General features: G+C 38.3%; 1 protein-coding gene and 1 pseudogene across 2 annotated transcripts in view; both read left to right on the top strand.

Moving 5' to 3' along the window:
* Positions 1 to 21,091, top strand: part of Cbfb (core-binding factor subunit beta) — a 39,044-nt gene extending 17,953 nt beyond the window's left edge. Inside the window, exons 4-6 of one of the 2 annotated variants that reach the window (XM_005076188.4) lie at positions 4,038 to 4,154; positions 9,676 to 9,771; positions 19,590 to 21,091. In XM_005076188.4, the coding sequence (XP_005076245.1) occupies positions 4,038 to 4,154; positions 9,676 to 9,771; positions 19,590 to 19,658 (282 nt within the window). In that variant the 3' untranslated portion in view covers positions 19,659 to 21,091. Of the gene's footprint in view, positions 1 to 4,037; positions 4,155 to 9,675; positions 9,803 to 19,589 lie in introns of both variants that reach the window. The other variant, XM_005076189.4, reaches the window with a different exon arrangement.
* LOC110342032 lies at positions 4,162 to 9,055 on the top strand (annotated as a pseudogene).
* Positions 21,092 to 24,026: the final 2,935 nt, after the last annotated feature.

The following is a 24,026-nucleotide window of genomic DNA, read 5'->3' as shown; positions in this document are numbered from 1 at the left end:
GAATTCTTGTTTTGTTGCCTGTGGTGGTGAGGGTTTTGTTTGTTTTGAGATGGTCTTCCTGTGTAATGCAGACTTACCCCGAGTTTGCGCCTGGTCCTTCCACTTAGTCTTCTAAGTGCTGACATTAGAGGCTGTGCCGTCATGTCCAGCATGCATTCCTTTTTATGTCCAAATAATGTACCCTTGTATTAATAATATCGTTGGATGATACAAGCATGATTTTTTAACCTCTTTGTGGCTTGAATGATAGGGAAATTGAAGCTGTAGGTTGAAAATAAAGTTATTTATATTATTTAGATTCCTTATGACATCAGAAATATTGATGTTTAGATCTTGAGTTGAATTCTGCCAAACCAGCTTTTACCTTTCTTTTAAAAAAAAAAAAAAAAAGGCTATATGGTCACTTTTAAACCTGGGAAGTCTCATTCAGTAGTTTTTAGCTTTTGGAAAGATAAGCTGTTTTGTTGCTTTCTGTGACTGGCTGCATCTATTTACTACTTTTTAAGACTTTGTGGAATCCATTTCTATAACATATTTTTTCCAGGACAATTGAGCTTCATTTTGGGACATACAATAACCTTTCTTTTCAGAGTTTGAAACAAGGCATCATTTTCAGTGAAATAAATGTCTTTGTGTTTAAATGACATTATTGAATTAACATTACAAAATACCAGCTGTTAAGAGACAGCAGTGTATTTTCTTCAGACTTTGAGGCTTGGTATTCATGAATATATAAAAGCACCAAGCATTTACTTTGAAGATTACACATAAAACTGTTTATTTCAATGTGAACATTAAATAAATCACCAGGACCATCTAGATGTTACTTTAAATTAGGAGTCCAGACATTATTCTTTATAATGAATGTATCCATTTTCTAAAGCCATTAGAAATTTCCCAAAACAGATCAGTGGTGGTCTCCTTTTCATGAAAGATTTATAAAGAAGTAAAAGATTGGTTTTTAAAAATGAATTTTATAAGGGAATTATTTTTGACTGGATATTAGTTAATATGAATAAGCTAAAAAGAATCATAGAATCTGCAGTTCTAAAAGATATAAACATTTTGTGAAGAACACAAATCTGGTTTAAAGGTAGCATGAAGTTAACCTTTTCTTGGCTAATTGGAGAAAAATCATGTATGCTTAGTATCAGAATTTAGCATAATAGAGACTTTAGTAGTAAAACGTTACACTCTGCTGAGTGCTGTAAGGAACGAGATCTTTGGAGGCGTTCTCTTGATGTGGCATGCAGAGGGGCGATGTTCTTTGGTTTCTCTGGGGTATTGAGTGGGAGGTCAGCATAGTCACTGGACTAAGGTACACAGTGACTGAGTAAATGTGGCTGGACCTTGTGGTGAGTAGGTGTGATTACTAGCACAAGGAAGATGAAAGCAGGGAGGGAGATCCAGGGAGTTCAAGGCCACTCAGCTACACATCAAGTTAGTGGCTAGACTATATTTCATGAGACTCTGTCTCAAAAAAGGATAAATGAATAAATAAATACATTTATATTGTGGAAACGAATGAACACTTATCAGAGCAAAAGGAAATATGTGGTTAAACGGTTTTAACTATAACTATAGACTGGTTTTCTTGCTCAAATGGGAGGAGAAAAAAAGAACCTTATGTTTTAGGAGAATCTTCTTACTTTTATAAGTAGAAATGGGTTCAATATAGTAAAGAGAAAAATATACATATATAGTATAAAGGCATAAATCCTATAGATTTATGTTACAGGTACCTGGGGAGTAACTTTTCTTTTTGGTTTTTCAAAACAGGGTTTCTTGAAAAACCAAAAAGAGTTCCTGTCCTGGAACTCACTCTGTAGACCAGTTTGGTCTCAAACTCACAGGGATCTGCCTGCCTCTGCCTCCCAAGTGCTGGGATTAAAGGCGTGCCAGCTTTTCTCTTAAATTGAGAAACTCTACTACCAGTAGTCTGTCTTACAAGTAATAAAAATGTCATTTTTTTCCATAAAACACTAGACTGGTCCAGTGTTGACATATTTTGCGTATGTAGATGAAAATCTCACTTATAAGGATGTGTTTGATTATTTGGAGTTTTGAAAATTCAGTGAAGTTCCACTTCTGAATTTTAAACATCTTATTCAAGGCACTGAATGATTTAAATTTATGCTGATTTTCATTCAGAAGCCCATGTTAAGTGAGGTAGAGAGGATATAAAGGAAAAAATGTTTTAAATAGCCAGGTACAGTGGACACAAGACTATAATTCCAGTACTTGAATAGTAGTTGTAGGAAGATCAGCTCAAGGCCAGCCTGGGCTACATGAAGTTCTGTCTCAAAAAACTTTATTTTTTATTTTAATTATTTCGTTTTTGAGATTATAATGTACTCACATCATTTTCCTGTTCCCTCCTTCCTCCTTAATTTTTGGTTTTTCGAAATGGGGTTTCTGTGTAGCCCTAGCTGTCCTGGAACTCACTTTGTGGACCAGGTTGGCCTCTGGGAAGTACCACCATGCCTGGCTGGATGGGTATGGTTACTCTTGACTGTAATCTCAGCCATCCTGAGATCCATAGCAGTTTGACATTAGAGCAGAAAAGATTGTAGGAACTATGATAAATATGTATCTTGAATAGTATTTACAACCACCCTTTCTACTTGGATCCTTATCCTTGAGAAAAATCAGTCACTGTGAGAATTAATGTGGTAATTGGAAATCTCAGTTTGGAAATTCTACCTAAAGCGACTTTTGCTCTAGTGTTATTTACTTGAAAACTTTTGGTGACAATTGGTTATCTTTAGAGAAGAAAATATGAAACTGTAAAAGTTCAAGTTACCTTAGCATAGAAGGATGTTGGAATTTTCTGAAAGTACTAAAGGTTTATAAGCTGAAAAGGTTGTTGTTTTTTTTATGCACCGGTATTTTATTTGCATGTAAGAGTGTGTTAGATCTTTGAGTTACAGATAATTGTTAACTGCCATGTGGATCCTAGGAATTGAACCCAGGTAGTCTGAATGAGCAGCCAGTGCTCTTAACTGCTGAGCCATCTCTCCAGCCCCAAGATGAATAGTTTTGAACTCAGCAAATTTTAAATAAAATTTATTGATACTTTTTTAAACTTGAGACAATATGTATTATATATTGTAAATTTTTCAGTGACTTAAGATGTTATAGCATCCCAGAGAATTCTAACATACAAGCAGATATGGATATTAGTGTGTTATAAGATCTCTATTGTACTAGAAGTTCACATTCCCACTAATAAAGAATTAATTCTTGGACTTAGGAGGCAGAGGCAGGTGGATCTCTGTGAGATCAAAGTCAACCTGATCTACAGAGTGAGTTCCAGGACAGAGAACACTGTCTTAAAAAAAAAAAATTAGCTGAGCAGTAGTGGCACCCACCTATAAATCCTAGCACAAGGGAGGCAGAGGCAGGAGGATCTCTTGATTTCCAGGCCAGACTGGTCTAGAGAATGAGTTCCAGAACAACCAGAGCTACACAGAGAGACCTGTCTCAGGGGAAAAAAAAGCTACCTACAGTTTTTATGCATTCTCTACCCCCCTCTCTAGTATGTGATACAAGGGGGAAAACTCGGAGCCTTGCACATTCTGGGAAAATGAGCTATTTCCCCAGTTCTTTCACAAAATCTATGAAATTTTCTTTTTAAAGTAGTCAAGAGCCGGGCGTTGGTGGCTCACGCCTTTAATCCCAGCACTCGGGAGGCAGAGGCAGGCGGATCTCTGTGAGTTCGAGGCTGGGCTGGACCGATAGCCTCCAAAACAATACAGAGAAACCCTGTCTCGAAAAAAAAAAAAAAAGCATTATGGCTGCTCTCCCAGAGGTTCTGAGTTCAATTTTCAGCACACACGTGGCAGCTCACAACCACCTATAACTATAATCCTGTGGAATCCAAAGCCCTCTTCTGATGTGTTAGATGTACATGTAGACAAAGCATCTGTATACATTAAAAAAAAAAACTCTAAGGGAAGAAAATTCAGGTCTGATGGCTTTTCGTTGATTTTTTTTCAACAGTCTTTTGTTTATGGTTTTTTTTTTTTTTTTTTTAGGTGTACTTGAAAGCTCCCATGATTCTCAATGGAGTATGTGTCATCTGGAAAGGCTGGATTGATCTCCACAGATTGGATGGTATGGGTTGCCTGGAGTTTGATGAGGAGCGAGCCCAGGTAGGGTTATTTCAGACTTTTATTTAGCTCTTAGTTTTTGTCTTTGGGGAACTATTTTACCTTATCTTTGGAGTAGTATGTTTGGACTTCGGGGTGATTTAGCAGCTCAAGGATACCTGCTGCCATGCCTGAGGACCTGAGTTTGATCTCCAGCACCCACATGGAGGAGAGAACTAACTCCTGTAAGTTGTCCTCTGACCTGTGTGCACATACGGTAGCAGGTGTGCATCCGTACACATTATACACTCACAAAACAAATGTAATAAAATGTTTTTAAAAAATAAAGAGTAGGAGGGTCGCCATGAGCAAGTGGAACCAGGAGTCGTACATGTGGCCAGCCGAGCCTACCTTCTTGTCCCGCTTCAAGGAGCAAGTCAGCTACAGGGAGGGGCCCACCATAGAGACCAAGAAAGTTCAGCCTCAGCTCCCAGATGATGATGGTGATCACAGTGACAAAGAAGATGAACAGCATCAAGTAGTGGTTTTAAAAAAGGGAGACCTAGCAGCGGAAGAAGTCATGAAAATCAAAGCAGAAATAAAGGCTGCCAAAGCAGATGAAGAACCACCTCCAGCTGAGGGGAGAATCGTGTATAGAAAACCAGTTAAATGTCCCTCAGATGAAAAGTGTTGAGGTAAAGGCAAGCTCCAAGAAAAAAGAAAGAAAACAAATGAAGATGATATAAATAATCAGAATTTAGTTAGAAAGAACTCACAAAAACAGATAAGAAACAGTAGTCTTCTTTCTTTTGACAATGAAGATGAAAATGAGTATAAACATTGTGCACTTGGTTTCCTTTGATAGCAATGAGGTATTTTTTAAAACATTAATTTTCCTGTATCCTAAAGTGACATTTTCCCCTAGTGCTACAGGTTCATTGCAGAAAGCTTCAGAAATACAGGAAACAAATTCATGAAATAAAACCCATCCAGTAATGCCCCTTTGACTGAAAATGCTTGGCATTCACTATTGTTAACATTTTATTACCTCCCACCTGTGGGTTTGTATATATGTAAATATATTTTTAAACAAAACTAAAAATAGGTAAAGAGTAGTAGTGTCTTAGTTATCATTGCTGTGAATGAAACACCATTACCTAAGGTTGGGGAGGAAAGGGTTATTTGGTACCACACTCACAATGGGCTGAGCCCTTCACCATCGTCATCAACTAAGAAAATTCCCCAAAGGCTTGCCTACAACCTGATTCCTAATTTGTCCTTCAGTGGAAATCTCCTGGTTAATTATTGGATTGCCGTGTCTGCCTGGTGGGAATTTAAGTCTAGTAAACGATTCTTTTTCTTTTTGGGGGAGGGGTGGGTGTTTCGAGACAGGATTACTCTGTGTAGCCTTGACTTGCTTTTTCTTCTGCACAAGAAGGTAGGTAGAACTAACTGTGTTTAAATGGAAAGTCATGTTCTACGGAGTAATGAGTTAAATAAATGCATTATTTGCCAAAATGTATGCTCAGTGACTGCATTTGAGCAGATTGCTTTTGTTTGACTTTCCTGGCAAGGCATCAGTCTTGCCTACATGGAATAGTAAATATCAGTATTTTGTACAAATTATATAATCACCCCAATTCTTATAATTTGATTACTCATTTTTCATTTTCAAAAACTCTTTTTAAAATTCATTGCTGAAGAAAGATGTTACCACCAGACAAAATAAATAATACAGATTTAGGTAATACAGTAAAGCAAGATTTGTCAGAATATTCTTCATCTGCTCTATGACAGGATACTAAACATTTATTTCCCATGGATTTTTGGATACCTAAGTTGTTTTGGTTTAATTGTTTTTAGTGCATTTTATGTTTGTATTTGTGTGTGTGTGTGTGTGTGTGCATGTATACATGTTCATGTGTGTTCATTTGGAGGACAAGGAACAACTTGGCAAAAGTCATTTCTTTCCATGTGAGTCCCAGAGATCAATTAAGGTCACCAGGGTTGACAGAAACTCCTTTACTTGCTGAGCCATCTCTTTGGGCCTATTGGGTTTTTTTGTTTGCTTTTTGTGTTTTTTTTTTCTCATTGCTGTTGTTTGTGGGTGAGTCTGTCTCTTGTTTATGTTGGTATTGTTGTAGGTACATATGTATATACATGCATGTGGAGACTAGAGGTCAGCAATGGAGGTTTTCCTCCAATGTTCTCTACCTTATTTTTTGAGACAGTGTCTCTCATAAAACCTGAAATTTACCAATTTGATTAGGCTGGCTGGCCAGTGAACTTCAGGCATCCACCTGTCTCCAAGTCCCTGAAGCTAAGATTACAGATGTGTTATGCTGTACCCAGCTTTTTAGTGTGTCCCAGGGATCTAAACTCCAGTCCTCCTGTTTGCACAGCAAGTACTTACCTGCTGAGCCATTTCTCTAGCCCATTTGGGGGGCGTTGTTTTATGTATATGGATATTTTGCCTGTGTGTCTGTCTGTACACTATGTGTGTCTTGTGCTCACAGAGACCAGAAGAGGGTATCACATCCCTGGGACTGGAGTTAACAGATGTTTGTAAGCTGCCCTGTGGGCTCTAGGAATCAAACCTGAGTCTTCTGGAAGAGCATCCAACGCTCTCTATCATCTCTAACCTTGATTTGTTGTTTTCTGAAGACTCCTGATACTGTTCAGGCTGGTGTTTTAACTCCAAAACTCAAACAATCCTCCTGCCTCAGCTTCCCACATGTTGGGTTACAGGTATATGCCACCATGGCCCACTCCAACTTTGTTATGTTGACCTCATCTAGCTACTTTATGTGTGGTTTCATATAGGCTCTAGAATAGTAAGTTATTATGACACATGGCCCAGGAGACTAAAATTTTGCAAATTTCTCTAACCATTGCCTGAGGCTGAATAAAGTTACTTGTCACTAGCCATTAGTCTCCTTTCATGGGTGAGCAGGTAATTTTATTAGCAGGTAGTATCCTTAAAAGAGAAATGTTAAAGGACTGGGATGATACTGGTAATTGCCTATCAGCTTTCCCATTTTACCGTTTGTTAGGAGTGAGAATTCTGTGCATCTCACTTGTCAACAGAAAAGACCATGACAGAAATTTGGAACTAGTAAGTAGAGGACTACCAACTCTTTCCTGGCTCATTTTTTTCTGCAGCAATTAGTCATACTTTTCAGTCATTTCAAATATTGTATCTTCAAAAACTTTCTTAGGGAAATATGTTACAGCTAGTGTACACTCTCATTTTTATCCTACTTCCCTCTGTTGTACATAATCAGAGTAGATTACTATTAATTTGTTAATTATGTTTCTTCTTTGCCGCTAACCCTAGCAGCTGCATGAGGAAAAACAACATTGCCTCATATTCCATTCATGGCACTAAGCACAATGGTCTGCCCATAATATAAGCTAAGCAAATACTTGTAAATGAAAAAGTGAGTAAGGCACAGTGAGGTGTGGCACAGGGTAAAAGCATTTGTCACCAAGCCTGCTGACTTGAGTGAGATCGACAAGCCCCATGTGGTGGGAGGAGAGAAACAACCCCCGCAGATTGTTCTCTAACCTCTATGCCTAAGCTGCAATGTGTGCACATGCACTAAATGTAATAAAAGTTGTGAGAAAAAGTGAAAAAGTAAATGAACAGAACAGAAGGGATACCTTGCCATTAGCAGGTATGTCCCAGTTGATACCTCGCTGGGTTTGAGGTATCAGTAGAATTCCCTTAGGAATGGACAGTATTCTTTTCTAGGTACCTCAGGCTTGTATAGAATATTCTGAAAGTATAGTAGGTATCAGCAATTATATTTAGTAAAGTGTGTAACTTTTGGGGGGGTTCAAGACCGGGTTTATCTGTGTAGCTTCAGAGCCTGTTCTGCAACTCACTCTGTAGACCAAGCTGGCCTTGAACTCACAGAGATCCACCTGCCTCTGCCTCCTGAGCCCTGGGATTAAAGACATGTGCCACCACTACCCAGCTTAGTGTGTGACTTGTAAATTAATAGCATTTATTGAAATCTGTCTTAAGTATTTTTAGTGTATTGTGGTAGTTTGAATATCCCCCCATAAACTCATGTGCTTGAATAATTGGCCTGTAGAGAGTGGCACTATTAGGAGGTGTGACCTCATTGGAGGAAGTATGTCTCTATGAGGACAGGCTTTGAGGTCTCATATACTACATATATGGGACACAGACTCTCGCTGCTGCCTGTGGATCAAGATGTAGAACTCTCAGCTCCTTGTCCAGCACCATGTTTGCCTGCACGCCACCTGCTATGATGATAATGGACTAAACCTCTGAACTATAAGCCAACCCCAATTAAATGTTTCCCCTTTTAAGAGTTGCATTGGTCATGGTGTCCCTTCACAGCAATGGAAACCCTAAGGCGACGTTGTCTTGTGTAACTGTAACAAAGATGTGAAATATTACTATGCCTATGTTCTATATGAATTTACTGAGGCTTAGAGAAATATCTTGCCTTGGGTCCTAACACTAGTAGGTATATCATAATAAAGTGTTTGGGGGCTGGAGAGATGGCTCAGTGGTTAAGAGAACTGGCTTTAAATTCTCAGCACTCACATTAACTCATAACTGAAAACTCCCATACCAGGAGAATCTGATGCCCTCCTTTGGCTTCCACAGGTACCATGCACACAAGTAGTGCATAGAAATACATGAAGCAAAACACCCATATACATAAAACTTTAGGAAAGAAAAAAGAATGTGCTTTCCCACTCCTAGGTGCTGGAGATTGAACCCGGAGCCTTATGTATGCTAGGCAAATGCTCTACCACTAAGCTCCATCTTCAGCCCCAAGTATGGGAGTTTGATCATACCTTTAATTATAGACATTGCCACTGAAATTATATTTTTTTATTTCTTGCTTTGTTTATTTGGTTGGTTGGTTTCTCAATGGGTGGTTGTGGGGCACGCCTTTAATCCCAGCACTCAGGTGGCAGAGGCAGGTAGATCTCTATAAGTTCAAGGCCAGCCTGGTGTACAGAGCTAGTTGCAGGACAATCAGGATTGCTACATAGAGAAACCCTGTCTCAAAAAACCGAGCAGAAAAAAAAAAAAAAAAAGACAAGTTTTCTCAATGTAACAAACAGTCCTGGCTGTCCAGAACTCAGTCTGTAGACCAGGGGTGCAGTAGCAGAATGGAACAGGAGCAGTCTTTGGGAGACTTACCTAGCTAAGAGTTCTTTGGGTTCCAAATTAGAAAACCGTTTATAGAAATGAAGGGGAAACTAAAGATTCCAGTAAGAAGCAAATTAGATAGTATGCAAATCCACTCTGTGGAGGTAAGAAAAAGAGTTACAAATCAAAGATGGCTTAGATTCCTGTTAGAATGTGGTGGCCCGTGTCCATAATCTGCACTGGAGAGGCTAAGGAGGGAGGATCATGTTTCACAGCAGCCAAGGATATAATGAACCCGACTCTAAAGTAAAAGTACCTCTGAAATTAGGTAGGATGGGTGATTGGTATTAGTATTCTGAGAATTACTCTTCAGTTGATTTCCTTTTTAAAAAATTCCCAAATTTAATTTTTTTATATAAATCAAAATTTCATGTACCCTAACAGCAGGAAGATGCATTAGCACAACAGGCCTTCGAAGAGGCTCGAAGAAGAACTCGTGAATTTGAGGATAGAGACAGGTCTCACCGGGAGGAAATGGAGGTGAGAGTTTCACAGCTGCTGGCAGTAACTGGTTAGTACTTTCCCCAAACTCTCAGGCTATGTTTGTGATATTTATGTAAAATGTTCTTTCATAGTTTGATTTTGTCTTATTTTTAAAAATTATATATTGTTTGAATTTATTATATTCAATTGCTGTAAAAATGTAATTATTCGAATTTTAAGGTTGTATTGATTTCTCATTGGTCTTCACAAGAAAATCTTATATTAAAACAAGGTATATTTTCTTTTAATTCATTGATTCAAAAACCTTTGTTCAGCCTCTTGCTGCCTCCAATTTCTATCATACATTACTTGTAAAAAGTCCCTCTTGTATAGTTCATTATCAAAACATCACTAAAAATCCTTAGAGGGCTAATGCTATTGTCTGTTTTTCTATGTTATTAATCTTGGTTTTGAAAATTACCAGTGTAGGTTGTTTCTTTGGTCATTCTCTCCCAGTGCTGGGCATTAAACTGAGGCCTGAGGAGGGCTAGGCAGATGGTTTATCACATGAACCACGATTCCTAGTCCATCATTTTGAAACAATAGATTTTGTCATTTGTGTAGCCCTTTAGAGGACCACTTAATATTTTCAAAATTCTCTAAGAATGAAGTTAACAGAATATATATATAATCCTTGGTGTTCTTGAAAAAACCCAGGTTTGGTTCCCAGCACCCACATGGCAGCTCATGACTGTGTGTAACACCAGTTCCAAAGGATCCAGTGCCCTTTTCTAATCTCAGGTACACACAAGTACACATACATGCATACGTACATACATACATACAGGCAAAATACTCATCAGATACATACACACAAAAATAAATCTAAAATATTTTTTAATTTATAATGAAGTAAAATACAGATATATCTATACAAAGAAATATATAGTGTGATGAATTACTATAGGTCTAATATCCTTATAACTGCTTTCAAGATAACAAAACTTTATATCACAACAATCCCCTCTGTTGCATATCTAATTATAACTTCACTCTATTCAAAAGTAGCCATTACCTCAAGTTTTCTAGGTAGTGGTTGCTTTTCAATGTTTATAGTAACTACTTCCTTCTGTTTCTGTGAGTGCAAGGCCAGTCTGGTCTACAGAGTTAGTTCCAGGACAGGCTCCAAAGCTACAGAGAAACCCTGTATTGAAAACAAACAAACAAAAAGCCTCACTGTATGTGTATTGACTGTTCTAGAACTCACTTTGTAGACTTGGGTAGCTTCAAACTCAGAGATCCACCTGCCTCTGCCTCCTGAGTGCTGGGATTAAAGGCATGCACTACCACACCTGGCTACAGTGTAATTTAGAAAAATTTTTCAAGCATTAAAATTAATTTGTATACTGTTATTTAAATTATGATATATATGGAGAGAGATTGTGTCTGTCTGTCTGTGTCTCACTTCACTCCACAAAGTAACCATTGAGGAGGCTTGATATTAGATTTTAGAATTATTCTAAAATAGATAAAACACAGAAAAGAAAACAATAGTAGTTGCTATCAAATTAGTGCCATATACTTTAAAGATGTTTTCATGTGTAATTAGCTCATGTAATCCTCACAATGACTCTGAGAAAATATTACTAAAGCTTTTTATACATGAAGGAACCTACTATCACACGTAGCAAAGTGATCAGAATTCTTCGTCTTACTCCAGAGCCTGGGCTTGTAACACGCCAAAACAATCACAAGTATTCGTGTGTGTGTGTGTGTGTGTGTGTGTGTGTGTGTGTGTGTGTGTGTGTGTGTGTGTGTGTGTGTGTGTGTGTTGGGGGTGGGTTTTCTGTTTGTTTGTTTTTGGTGTTTTTCAAGACAGGGTTTCTTTGTGTAACCCTGGCTATCCTGGAACTTACTCTGTAGGCCAAACTGGCCTTGAACTCAAGGGATCTGCCTGCCTCTGCCTAAAGATATATGCCACCACCCATTGTACAGTTTTTGATATCTTGCATTTCTTACCATTTTGCTTATTTTACTCTGAGCTGTGCTTTTCTACCCATTCATCAAGGTGCTCAGGTCTTCTTAATCGGCTTCTGCTTTGTAGTTTCCTTGACACTTCATTTCTTGCTCCCTTATATTCCCTTTTTTTCTGCCTCCCCTCATGACTTGTACCACTTTTCATTCTTCCTCCTCTTGCCCCTCTTACCCTTTTTGTGGTTTGTTTGCTTTGGGATTTTGTTTGCTTTTCACACAGGGTCTCATCTAGCACAAGCTAGATATAAACTAGATGAACTCACCATATCAACAGAATCAAAGTTGAATTATTGATCCTCCTGACTCTAGCTCCTAAGTTCTAAGAGTAGCGGCATGTGCTGCCACTCCCAGCCACCTCTTCTTATTTCTGTTAAATTACTTATTGAGCCATGTGTTGAAACAACTATAAATGTATCTGTCCTTCCCTTCCTTGAGATTTCATGAAATTAAACTCTTACTCTTTTTTTTTCCCCCCTTCTTTGTTTTTTTTTCCCCCCAAGGCAGGATTTCTCTGTGTAGCTTTATAGACCAGGCTGGCCTCAAACTTGCAGAGATCCACTTGCCTCTACCTCCCAAGTGCTGGGATTAAAGACATACCACTGCCCTGGGGAAATCCTTATTCTTTGTCCCTTGTGTTATCTACCACAATGTTTATACATTGTGTTTACTTGGTACATGAACATCTTCCAGATAACAGTTCTATCCTACCTGTTTGAAAACTGAGTTATTGTTTTGTTATTTGTTTTTGTCTATTTTTTATTTGTTTTGTTTTCAGCAAGCACTCTCTGTGTAATCCTGGAAGTCCTGGAACTCACTATGTAGGCCGGCTGCCTCTGCCTGCCACTAGGGTGCTAGGATTAAAGGCGTGCACCACCACTGGTAACTTCTGCAAAGTATTTAATAAAGATACTTAAATTTAGCACTTGGGGAAGCAGAGGCAGGCGGATCTCTGAGTTTGAGGCCAGCCTGGTCTACAGAGCAAGTGCCAGGATAGGCTCCAAAGCTACACAGAGAAACCAAAAAAAAAAAAGACAGTTAACTTTGTTGGTTTGTGTTAATTGGTTACATAGTGGCCCATGTTGTGCTGGACTCTTCAGTAGACATATACCTTTGCACATCTTTCAGTCTTGGCAGAAAGTGGGTCTTGTCGAGACAGAGTGGTCAGTCTTTCTGTAGTAACAAGTATTCTTGAAGAGATAACTGAGAATTAGTGGGGCAGCTAGTTACTTAGGAAGCTTTCATATATTTGTTGAGTTCAATAATTATATAAAGTGTTTGTTTATATGACATGTCTCACTGTATAGCCCTGACTGGCTTAAACCCTCTTGTCAGAGAATTTCTTAGTGCTGGAATTAAATTTGTGCCACTGTGCCCAAAACAAATTATCTAATTTAAATATTCTTGTATTGTTGTTAATTTAAAATGTTGTCACTTGAAAATACTTTGGTTTTTTTATATATATTTGGCTGTGCATAAAAGTCTTGTTGGCAGAGATGCCAAATAATTTGTCATTCAAATAGAATATTCCATTATCTAGTCAGCAATTGAGAGCCTGGGCTTTGTTGTCAGACCCAGTTCACATTCCTGTTCAGTCACTTCAGTCTCTCTCAAGCCCCAGTTTTATCACAGAAATTGTCACATTCAGTGAGAAACACTTAGAAAACACTAATGTGCTCAGCCCAAGTGTGCCCACAGAAATAATAGCTCTAAAGTGCTTCCTTAGTGCTAAAAGCTCTGCCTGGTGCTGGCTCCAGCTAATTGAATTGTCTGGCTGATAGAGCATCCTTTTAGTTCTCTAAAGTGTATTGGGCACTAAAGCATTCCGACCTTAAAGACAGAGAAAACGGTTAAGTTTTTATCAGTGATTTAAGAGCCACTTGTCCAGTGGTTCTCAACCTGTGGGTCTCGACCCCTGTGAGGGGTGGCAGATCAGATAGCCTGCATATCAGATATGTGTATTATGATTCATAACAATAGCAAAACTGCAACAAAAGTAATTTCATGAGGTAAAGGGTGACCACATTAGGAAGGTTGGAAACTACTGCTCTAGTCCTTTATAGCAATAATTTGAAATATTATTCTTTTACAGAGCTGTAATCTAAAACAGTGGGCTTTATGTGTATTTGCCTTTCTTTCCTGTGTTCCTGTCTTACCTATTAGTCCTTCCTCATAGTTTGCTTTTTTTAACTGTTTACATCTTTAAAAAACAAAAACAAAAAAAACAGTGAAGCTGGGCATTGGTGGCGCAAACCTTTAATCCCAGCACTCAGAAGGCAGAGGCAGGCAGATACCTGTGAGTTCGAGGCCAGCCTGGTCTACAGAGTGAGTTCCAGGATGTTACTGAAAGAAACCTTGTCTTGAAAGAACAAAACAAAAAACTGAAAGAAGACATTTCCTCCCTATAATTTAAACATCTTGGGTATGATTTCCCACTCTGGAGACAGGGCAGATAGCTGTGTCTCTGCAGTTTGAGGGCAACTTAATCCGAGTAGCAAGTTCCAGGCCATCCAGGACTACATAGTGAGACTCTTAATCAAAAGTGGGGGAGGTGTTGGTTAGGGGCATGCCACTGGAGCAGTGCTGTTAGAGCACTGACTGCTCTTCCATAGGTCCTGAGTTCAATTCCCAGCTATCATGTGGTGGCTCACAACCATCTGTAATGAAGTCTGGTGCCCTCTTCTGGCCTGCAGGCATATATGCTGACAGAACACTGTATACATAATAAATAAACCTTAAAAACACACACATAGTCAAGGGATTAAATATCATCTAATTCATTCTTATAACAGTTTGTAAAATTAAAACTCCAAGAAAAGTTGACATACTGTCTCCTTCAAATAGTTTACTAGTAGAAGAAAAAGCAAAGAAGTAAGCCATAGTCTTCTAACCAGGGCATCTGCACAAATATAGTCTAGCAATAGGAAATAAAGATGATTGAACTGAATAATAAAGTCTGCCAGAGGACATTAGAAATCATTTTCCCTGGAATAGAAAAGGCTGAGACAGAAAAGAATAATATTAGTTCTAGTGGGTGGTCCTGATGCCTGACTGGGAACGAAGGCCAGGGAACAGTGGTAACTCGTGGGTGGCATTCATGGGTAATGATCTTTGGAAGCCTGAGATTTTTGGCAGCACTACCACTGCTTGAATAACTTCTGAAATCTCTAGCCTTGCCATATTAAAGTTGTAATGATAATTACTGGTCATGAGCATTAAATACTTACTTAAGGTTAATATTCTGTTGGTGGAAAGCAGAACTTCAAGGGGTTGGTGGGTTAAGGTTTTTTCAGTTTTCACTGTTGTCTTTATATGAAATTCCTCGTGTAAGACTCCTTATACATGCTTCCAGTTTGACATCTGTAAAATGTTGACTTTTGTATTCATCATTCATGATAGGCTTTAACAATTCTTTTTTTTTTGCTGCCTCTTTTGTTTGTTTTTGTTTTTCAGGATAGGGTTTCTCTGTGTAGACCTGACTGTCCTGAAACTCTTTGTAGACCAGGCTGGCCTCAAACTCACAGAGATCCACCTGCCTCTGCCTCTGGAACACTAGGATTAAAGGTGTGTGCTACCACCACCCAGCTTTTTTCTTTTTAGGAAGAGGCTTTCACTAGTACAATATTTTGTCTACCTTTTAATTGACTTGGCAAGTAATATATGAACTGGCAAAATATTTATTTTAGTAGCCTTAACTATATATTGTTAAATAATCTTAAAATAAAATGAGATACTAACAGTACAAAATATTATGTCTAAGTATTTTTAAGACATGCATAGTAGGTGACATAAGAAACTGAAGATGGAAACCAGATGTGGGGGATAGGTGGCAAAATGGATAGCTATTGGCTCAGTATTTAAAGTACAGATTGCTCTAGCAGAGGACCCAAATTCAGCTCCCAACAAACTCTAGCTCCAGGGTATCTGATGTGTTCTTCTGGCTTCCGTGGATACATGCACATACCCGTAAATAATCATAGGGAGTAGGAAAGAGATGGCTCAGCAATTAAGAAAGGTAACTGTTCCTACAGATTTTTTATTCTCAGCACCCATGGTATGATAGCTGCTCATAGCAACTACCTCTTAACTCCAGATGCCTCTGACCTTCCTGGGCACCTGCATTAATGTCTACAAATTCACACAATTTAAAATATTTTTTTCCCTAAATGTAGGGTTTAACTTCCTTAGTACTTTATGCGTCTGTTATCACCTGCATCTGTTCCTTATTTAGGAAAGAAAGAAAATTTGATTTTAGGGGTATGAAGAAGTGGCTCAGCAGTTAAGAATGTTTACTGCTCTTGCAGAGGACTGGAGTTTGGTTTTCAGTAGCTTGCTTGGGGGTTAGAGGGCTCACAACAATCTGTAACTCCGGCTGCAGGGGATCTGGCACCACCTTCTGGCCTCCATCGGAACTAACATGCATGTGTATGTACAGACACAGACAAAACATAAATCAAAATAAAATAAATCTTTTTTAAAAAATGGAAAAGTTGCTCTTAGCATAAAACAGAATAATAAAAACAGAAGATTCTTTCATTTCTATCTGTGTGTACTAGCATATAAGCTGTCTTTGTTTTACTGAATTGATAGTAACTCTGTGGTTTCAAACATTTGATCCTCCTGCCTTAGCCTCCCAAATGTTTGTATTATAGGCATATGCCACCACACCCTGTGGTAAATAGGCTACTTTTTTATTTTGTTTTTGTTTTTCGAGACAGGGTTTCTCTGTAGCTTTGGAGGTTGTCCTGGAACTTGCTCTGTAAACCATGCTAGTCTCGAACTCAGAGATCCACCTGCCTCTGTCTCCTGAGTGCTGGGATTAAAGGCATGTGCCACCACCTGGCTTTTTGGGTTTTTTGGTTTGGTTTGGTTTGATTTTGGGTTTTGGGATTTTTGTTGTTGTTTTCCTGTTTTGTTTTGTTTTCAAGACAAGGTTTCTCTGTGGCTTTGGAGGCTGCCCTGGAACTAGCTCTTGTAGACCAGGCTGGTCTTGAACTCAAGAGATCTACTTGCCTCTGCCTCCCAAGTGCTGGGATTAAAGGCATGCGCCACCAATACCTGACGGGTTTTTGTTGTTGTTGTTGTTTTAAGGTTTTGTTTTGTTTTTTTAAGATCCCATTATAGATGGTTATGAGCCAACATACAGTTGCTTGGAATTGAACTCAGGTCCTCTGGAAGAGCAGTCAGTGCTCTTAACCTCTGAGCCATCTCTCCAGCCCAACAAGCTACTTTTAAAACAGTAAAAAATCTTTTTTCATTTGAAATTTTGTATTGTGTCCCAATATATAAAATAGAGACTCTAGTCAAAGCAAAAGTAGGGATTGTTGGTCATCCTTTGGCGTTCCTAGAGTGTTTTCAGGGAACCCAGATGATGTAGATTACTTGAAGACCTTTGGTGTGTAGAATGAGCATACTTTTTTATAGTTGTAACACACCATGACCAAGAAACTTACAAAAGAAAGTTTTTAATTAGCTTTTGGTTTCAAAGAGTAGAGCAAAGTCATAGCAGCAAGAATGGCTGAGAGCTCACATCTTGGTCAGAAAGTAGGAAGCAGTCTTTTGAAACCTTAAAGCCTATCCCCAGTGATAGACTTCCAGGAAGGCCACACTTCCTAATCATCCCAGTTATCAATTGGAGACTAAGTATTCAGACAATACCCTCTGGGGACCATTCTCATTCAAACTACTGCAATTTGTAATAGACATTTGTTTTTTGTTGTTGTTGTTGTTGTTGTTGTTTTGGGGAATTTTCTTGTTTTGTTTTTTTGAGACAGGGTTTCTCTATAGCTTTGGAGCCTGTCCTGGCACTTGCTCTATAGACCAGGCTGGCCTTGAAACTCAGATGTCAGCCTGCCTGAGATTGAGAGGTGTGCCAGCACTGCTTGGCCTTAGACACCTCATTTTAATGCTAGTTCTATCTGTAGTTGCAGTTGCACTGACAGTTTAAAAAGTTGCTTGATCTCTTTGATCCTTAGTAGTATCTGGTGGCGATTTTGAATGTAGACTAATGGAATGTAGTATTTGACTCACAATGTGTCTGGAATCCCTTTTAAGTAGACTTAGTCTAATTTTAGACTGAAACACAAAGATATTTTACCAAAGGGTTTTAGATTTTGGCTTTTTGGTGATGGCGATGGTCAGTCCGAGAGAGAGAGAGAGAGAGAGAGAGAGAGAGAGAGAGAGAGAGAGAGAGAGAGAGAGAGAGAGAGAGAGAGAGAGAGAGAGAGAGAGAGAGAGAGAGACTGTATGTATGTATGTCTGTATGTCTATGTCTATTGCAAGGAGGGAGCAGTCTTATATACAGACTTACAGCACAGTGGAGAAACCCCAGGTGTAAGAGCTCGTGTTTTCATTAGAGGTTGATGCTAGTGGGGCAAGGCCCCGGGGCTGTAAGCCAGGACTAGAAAACAGGATTCACCTTTGGTTATTGGCTGACAAGCAACTCACAGAGACCCCATGGGGCTGGGGCCCAACATTAACATATAATTGGGATTGATTTTCCTTAGTTTCTTCATTGCTCAGCCCCTTTCTGACCTTCATTGACTGAGACCAAATTCCTATATCAGTCTCTGCTGCTGCAGAATTGACTGGTCTTTATAAAACACTTAGTATTGATTGGGGGTGGGGCATAAATTGGTTTTCTGGTGCCTGGGCACCCGTAGCTTTTTAATCTCAACTGGCTATGCAGTGTAATATTACCTGGAGTATTCTAACTGAAAAGGGTTAGGCTAAACTGAGTTGTGAGAAGTCTGCTGACAAAAATGGCTTAAATCTATCTGCTACGAAGTAGATATTGTTGAATTTTGTTTTGTTTAGGGGTGAATAAAGCAAACTGTCTTTTTGTTGTGGTTATTTGACTTTGGGGTTATTTTTCTTTTTTAGTTTTGGTTTTTTGAGTACAGTGTCTCTTGGCTGGCCTGGAACTTGCTGAGTAGTCCAGACTGGCCCCAGACTCATAAGATCTGCCTGCCTTGCTTCTAGAGTGCCATTACACCAAGCAGTTGTACAAATAACATAATGTTCTTAATAACACAGCTCTGACTGTCTAACCAAACCCACCCATAGGGCTGGTTATAAACCTTCCTTAGGGCTGATTGTGGCTCTTTTGTAGAAGACTTTCTTAGCAGGGTCCTGACTTTGATGCCTAGCACTAAAAAATAAACTTTGACCTTACAGTATAAATGAGACTTGAACCATATTGGGAAGGTCAAGAATGTTCTTTCTCTAATAACTGGGTTTGAAACAAGATCTCTTTTGTTTAGGTCCCTGACCTTACACTCTTGGTCTGTTTGCCTTCCAGGTGCCAGGGTCTAATTCTGTGTGTCATTATACTCAGCCTTAAGTCACTGAACTCTCTTGTAGACCAGGCTGGCCTCAAACTCACGGAGATAACCTGCCTCTGCCTTCCGAGTACTGAGATTACAGGTGTGTGCCACCATGCCCAGCCACTCAATTTCTTTATAGAATGGGAGAAATAATGGTACCTATGTGGGTTTTGGGGAACTATTTATATTTAGTTCATTCATGGAGAGTGCTTCAGACAGTACTTAGCATGTAATTGTTGCTTATTAAATATCGGCTATTACTAAAAGGGAAAGTTTGCTTTAAGATGATTGACTATATTGATGTAGTAAAGTTAAGCCTATGGTTCTAAAAGTAGGTCATATTTTTTCTTTTATATGTAGTATTCCTTTATCCTTTTGAATATAAAATGATTATTATAAAATGTTAGATATAGTTTTAATTGTATGACCACCTGTTGTATAATACATATATCTTATATGTGTATCATTTAAGTTTTCAAACCACATCCTTGACTTCATATTACAATTTTGTCATTGCAGGCAAGAAGACAACAAGACCCTAGTCCTGGTTCCAATTTAGGTGGTGGTGATGATCTCAAGCTTCGTTAATATGAGCACAGCACATGTGCCACCCATCTCTACATACACACTGCTTCTAGTTGGTATACCCAACTCATTGTGCGACCAGAAACTGTGATAACTGGAGGTACTACAGTATATTTCATGACCTGAGGCAGTAAAAGACATCATCAGCTGCCATGGTTTTGCACTATAATATCTGCATTTCTGATTTTTAAAACATGTAGCCAGTAATAATTTGAAATTTTTTTCTATGCAAGCTTATCTTGTTGGCATTATTTTAGTTGGGTTGAAAGTATCTACTTTCTCCATTTTAATTTTAAAGTTCATGTCATTTAAAAGCAAGATAAGAAATTGAAATTTGTATCAGGGTTTTCTTCAGCAGTTGCTTAAAATTATTTTGTACTTTCAGACGAGTTGGTTATACAGCTTTCCTCCTTAATAAGCGTTCTTTGTTTGTGTTTGTTTTCTCCATATCATTTTGTGTTTTTTGTATTCTACACCATTTTACAAATGAATATGTGTTCGCATTTTTTACAAGCTAAAACCTAGCGGCATAGAGCTGTCTGTCACAGCCTCCTAAAACAAAAGTTTACAGTTGCTAAAGTCACAGTATCCTTTTAAATACTAATACTCAACCTTTCTTGCCCTTTTAAACATAAACATTTTAATTTTTATTTGTCTCAAATCTGTTTCAAGTTATATTCTATCGTCATGCGTTTGGGTAGAGGTATTCTCGATAGGTGATAATGTTCTACAGAAATGCCCAAAGAAGTCACAGACTGGCTTCTGTTTTATTCAGGGATTTTTTTTTTAAGTCAATCAGAAAAAGGATACTGGAACTTCTCCTATGTAACAGCATATTAAACTGGAGGCAGTGATGAATCAGCTATAAAGGTAAATTGTATTAAAATAGCTGCTTTCATGTGTATTTTGTATTGCATGCTTTTGTAGAAACAATATTGGGTGATGAAGATTAGTCTTAGAAAATGTTCATCTGTGCAGAAGATACATTTTCTTCCATTAATTCTGGGTAAAACATTCACAGTTATATATGATGGTATTTTGCAAAAGGACTATTAATAGTGCATTTTGAGATGAATCAGTGTAACAACAATATTTTTAAAATAGGCTTAGTGTCAAATTGCAATTTTTTTAAAAATATAACTGGAAGAAAGTGCTAAGTCATTTGGCACATGCTTACAGATACTTTTCTTGGTCATATTCATTAAATGTTAACTACATTTCTGAATTTTTGCAAAAATGTATTTTATCATAAAATGGCATTATTTTAGAGAATTTTAAAAACTGACATGGTCAATTCAGAAAAGTCTGAATAAGGTCATTGCATTTAAAAAGCATATAAAGATACTTGATTGTGGAAGTGTGTCTTTCATTGTATATAGGTCTTATAATTCATAAATAAATACCCTGTATCTCAAAATAAAAATATTTGTTATATATTTGAAGTCGTGCATGATAAGGATTGTGTTTGAATTATTATAAACAATAATGTGTTACAAAAGATCATGCTAGCTTTGTATAAGTAAGTACTATGATTGAATTTGGTTGGTATTTGGTGTTGTACAGTTCACATGTTTACACTCTCAGTGCCCTAAATTCCTCTGGGGGAATTACCTTTTAAAAGTGATCCTTACAGGGGTGTTTTAAGGTTACTTTAATCACAGAGCTCCTTTGTTTTGACCTCTGCACTTAATTTTATTTTTTAAAATAACATGTGGGTGGTACATTTTCTCTGGTTCTAGCCAAGAGCTTTCAGTCCACCAGTGAATAAGATCACATGGTATTAAATTTTGTTGTTGCCATCTTTCTGTAAATAATGATTTTTTTTATTAGCCTTGCACTGCTTCTGTCTGTCTTAATGCTGGCATTAAGATCATAAGCCCCTTTCCTCTGATAGTGCAAGCTTTGAAAACTACTTTAAGTTATTGATGCAGTTCCATATTTTTTCATAATCTATGTTTAAAATTACATCATTGCATCATCTTTTCTAAATTCATCTCCATTAAAACTTGCCTTAAGCTACCAGGTTGCTTTTACCATTAGCTTTGCTGTATATTTGTATGTTTAATTTAGTTTCACATTAAAATTCTGTGTAGTGAAAACAAAGTCTTGGCTCTTTATTCATACAATATGATCATTTCTGTCCTCTAAACTATGATTCTTTGATCCTTTTTACTTTTTTTTTTTAAGGAAAGCAACAACAGTGCCATCTAGTGGTCTTATCTTCTAGTTCCGAAGAGACCACCTTTCAAATCATAGTGTACAATAATTTCCCAGTGTATGATGTAGTTTCCAAAAAGTCTGATGGAAGTTGAGTGTGGAATGGAAAGTGGGATCAGGAGGATCAGAAGCTTAGGGTCATTCTTGGCTACTACAGAGTTCAAGGCCTAGGCTGTATGGTCTCAATAAACCAAAATTGGCTGGAGAGATGATTCCATTATTTTTTGTAGGGACCAAGAGTTTGATTCCTAGCACTTGGTAGTCAGCTCACAATCATCTCACTACCAGGGATCCAGTGCCCTTTTCTGGCCTCTGTGAACACAGTATACATGTGATTGAGCAAGTACACACAGATACATAAATTATTTAAAATTAAAGCACCTTATTTTTTTTAAGTGGAGGACTGGAAAGATGGTTCAGTGGTTAAGGGTACTGGCTACTCTTCTGGACTGGGTTTAGTTCCCAACACCTACATAGTAACTCTATCACTCCAGTTCCAGGGAATCTAATACCCTCATGTGGCCTCCTTAGACACTGGGCATCGATGTGGCGCATAGACATACATGTAGACAAAACACTCATACATATAAAATAAATGAGGATCGTCATGGATTTATACATAGAGTGAGACCAGATCTTGGGACAACCCCTGGCCACAACAACAACAAAATTTCATAGGTTTATCCATATTCTAAGGTATGACCATAAACAATGACCTCTGGGCAAAATAAATAAACATACATCCAAATCAGTACCATCTTTCAGGCTAGTTTTAAAAATAATACACATTATTATGTGGGTATTAAATCTAACATTCTTAGAGCAGGTCATTGCATTTATCTAGACCAGAAAATTAAGCTTTTTACTTTAGAAGCATTCCATAAGTTTGATCTGTAATGAATAGATCTACAAATTTTCTTGCTCACTACCAGATTCCATACAAATGACAAAAACACCGTAAATACTGAGTTGGCACCATTAAGGAGTTTTGAACCAGCATCAAGAAGACTGAAACAAAGGATTATGCCTTCAAGAGCAGCCTGGACTACTTAATGAGACCCCATGGTGGGGGTGACTGCAAGTGAAGACACATTGGACGGAGATAGACCACTCCATGCTAGAAAGAAAGGTTTATTTGGAATCAAACTGCCAAGGCCATCTCTCAGGGATTGGAGGAACAGAAGAGCAAAAGGGGGGAAAGCAAGCAGATTTTATGTGTTGACAGGGTTGGGGAGTCTTGAGCTGTTAAGGATTGGGCAGGATTAGATGCCCTTGCTTGCAGAGGTTGATCTTTGGGGCAGGATCAGTTTCTGGTGGTTTAAAGGAGGCGCCTGGTAAAGAAACCCAGAGTTCAGGCCCCTGTTTACCCAGTAACAGTCCTGTGTAGGACAAGCCACTAACACTGCCATTTATTGGTGTGTGGGGCGGGGTGTCTGCCTTTGGACCTAACGTAGCTACCAGGAAATTTTATATTTTGGTTTTGAGCTCACCCTTTTAACAGCTGAGTCATCTCTCCAGCCCACTACCAGGAAATCTTATATTGCTTATGTTGCTGTCATCAATTCAAGATTATAAATGGGTAATGAATTGTAAAATGGAAATTTTGATGAAAAATGTTAAAGCTATACTATTGGATTTTGAAATTAAAACAAAAGTGTATCTGCTGGAAAGATAGTTAAAAGCACTTGTAAGCCGGGCGGTAGTGGCGCATGCCTTAAATCCCAACACAAGGGAGGCAGAGACAGGCAGATCCCTGGGTTCTACAGAGTGAGTTCCAGGACAGCCTGCCTCCAAAGCTACAGAAGTTAAAAAAAAAAAAAAAAAAAAAAAGGACTTGTTGCTCTTGCAGGGGGCCAAGGTTTGGTTCCCAGCATCTACATGGTGTCTCAACAACTATCCCTAACTCCAGTTGCAGGGGATACAATATCCTTTTCTGAACTCCATGGGCACCTGGCATGAACATAGTGCACATATATACATGCAAGCAAAACACTTATAAAATTTCAAAAAAAAAACTATTAATCACTTAGGAATAATGTACATTGAGAGCCTTAAATAGACTTTATCTCTGTCCTCAAGGAACCTAGTCTATCCCAAAAGCTGACTCAAGGCAGTAGCAGCCTTTAAATTACATAAGAAGCATTGGCAGTTCAG

This window comes from Mesocricetus auratus, unplaced genomic scaffold, assembly GCF_017639785.1.
Source record: "Mesocricetus auratus isolate SY011 unplaced genomic scaffold, BCM_Maur_2.0 Super-Scaffold_100062, whole genome shotgun sequence".
Classification (NCBI taxonomy): domain Eukaryota; kingdom Metazoa; phylum Chordata; class Mammalia; order Rodentia; family Cricetidae; genus Mesocricetus; species Mesocricetus auratus.
Note: the sequence above shows the minus strand (reverse complement) of the source record. Positions and strands in the feature narration are given on the sequence as shown.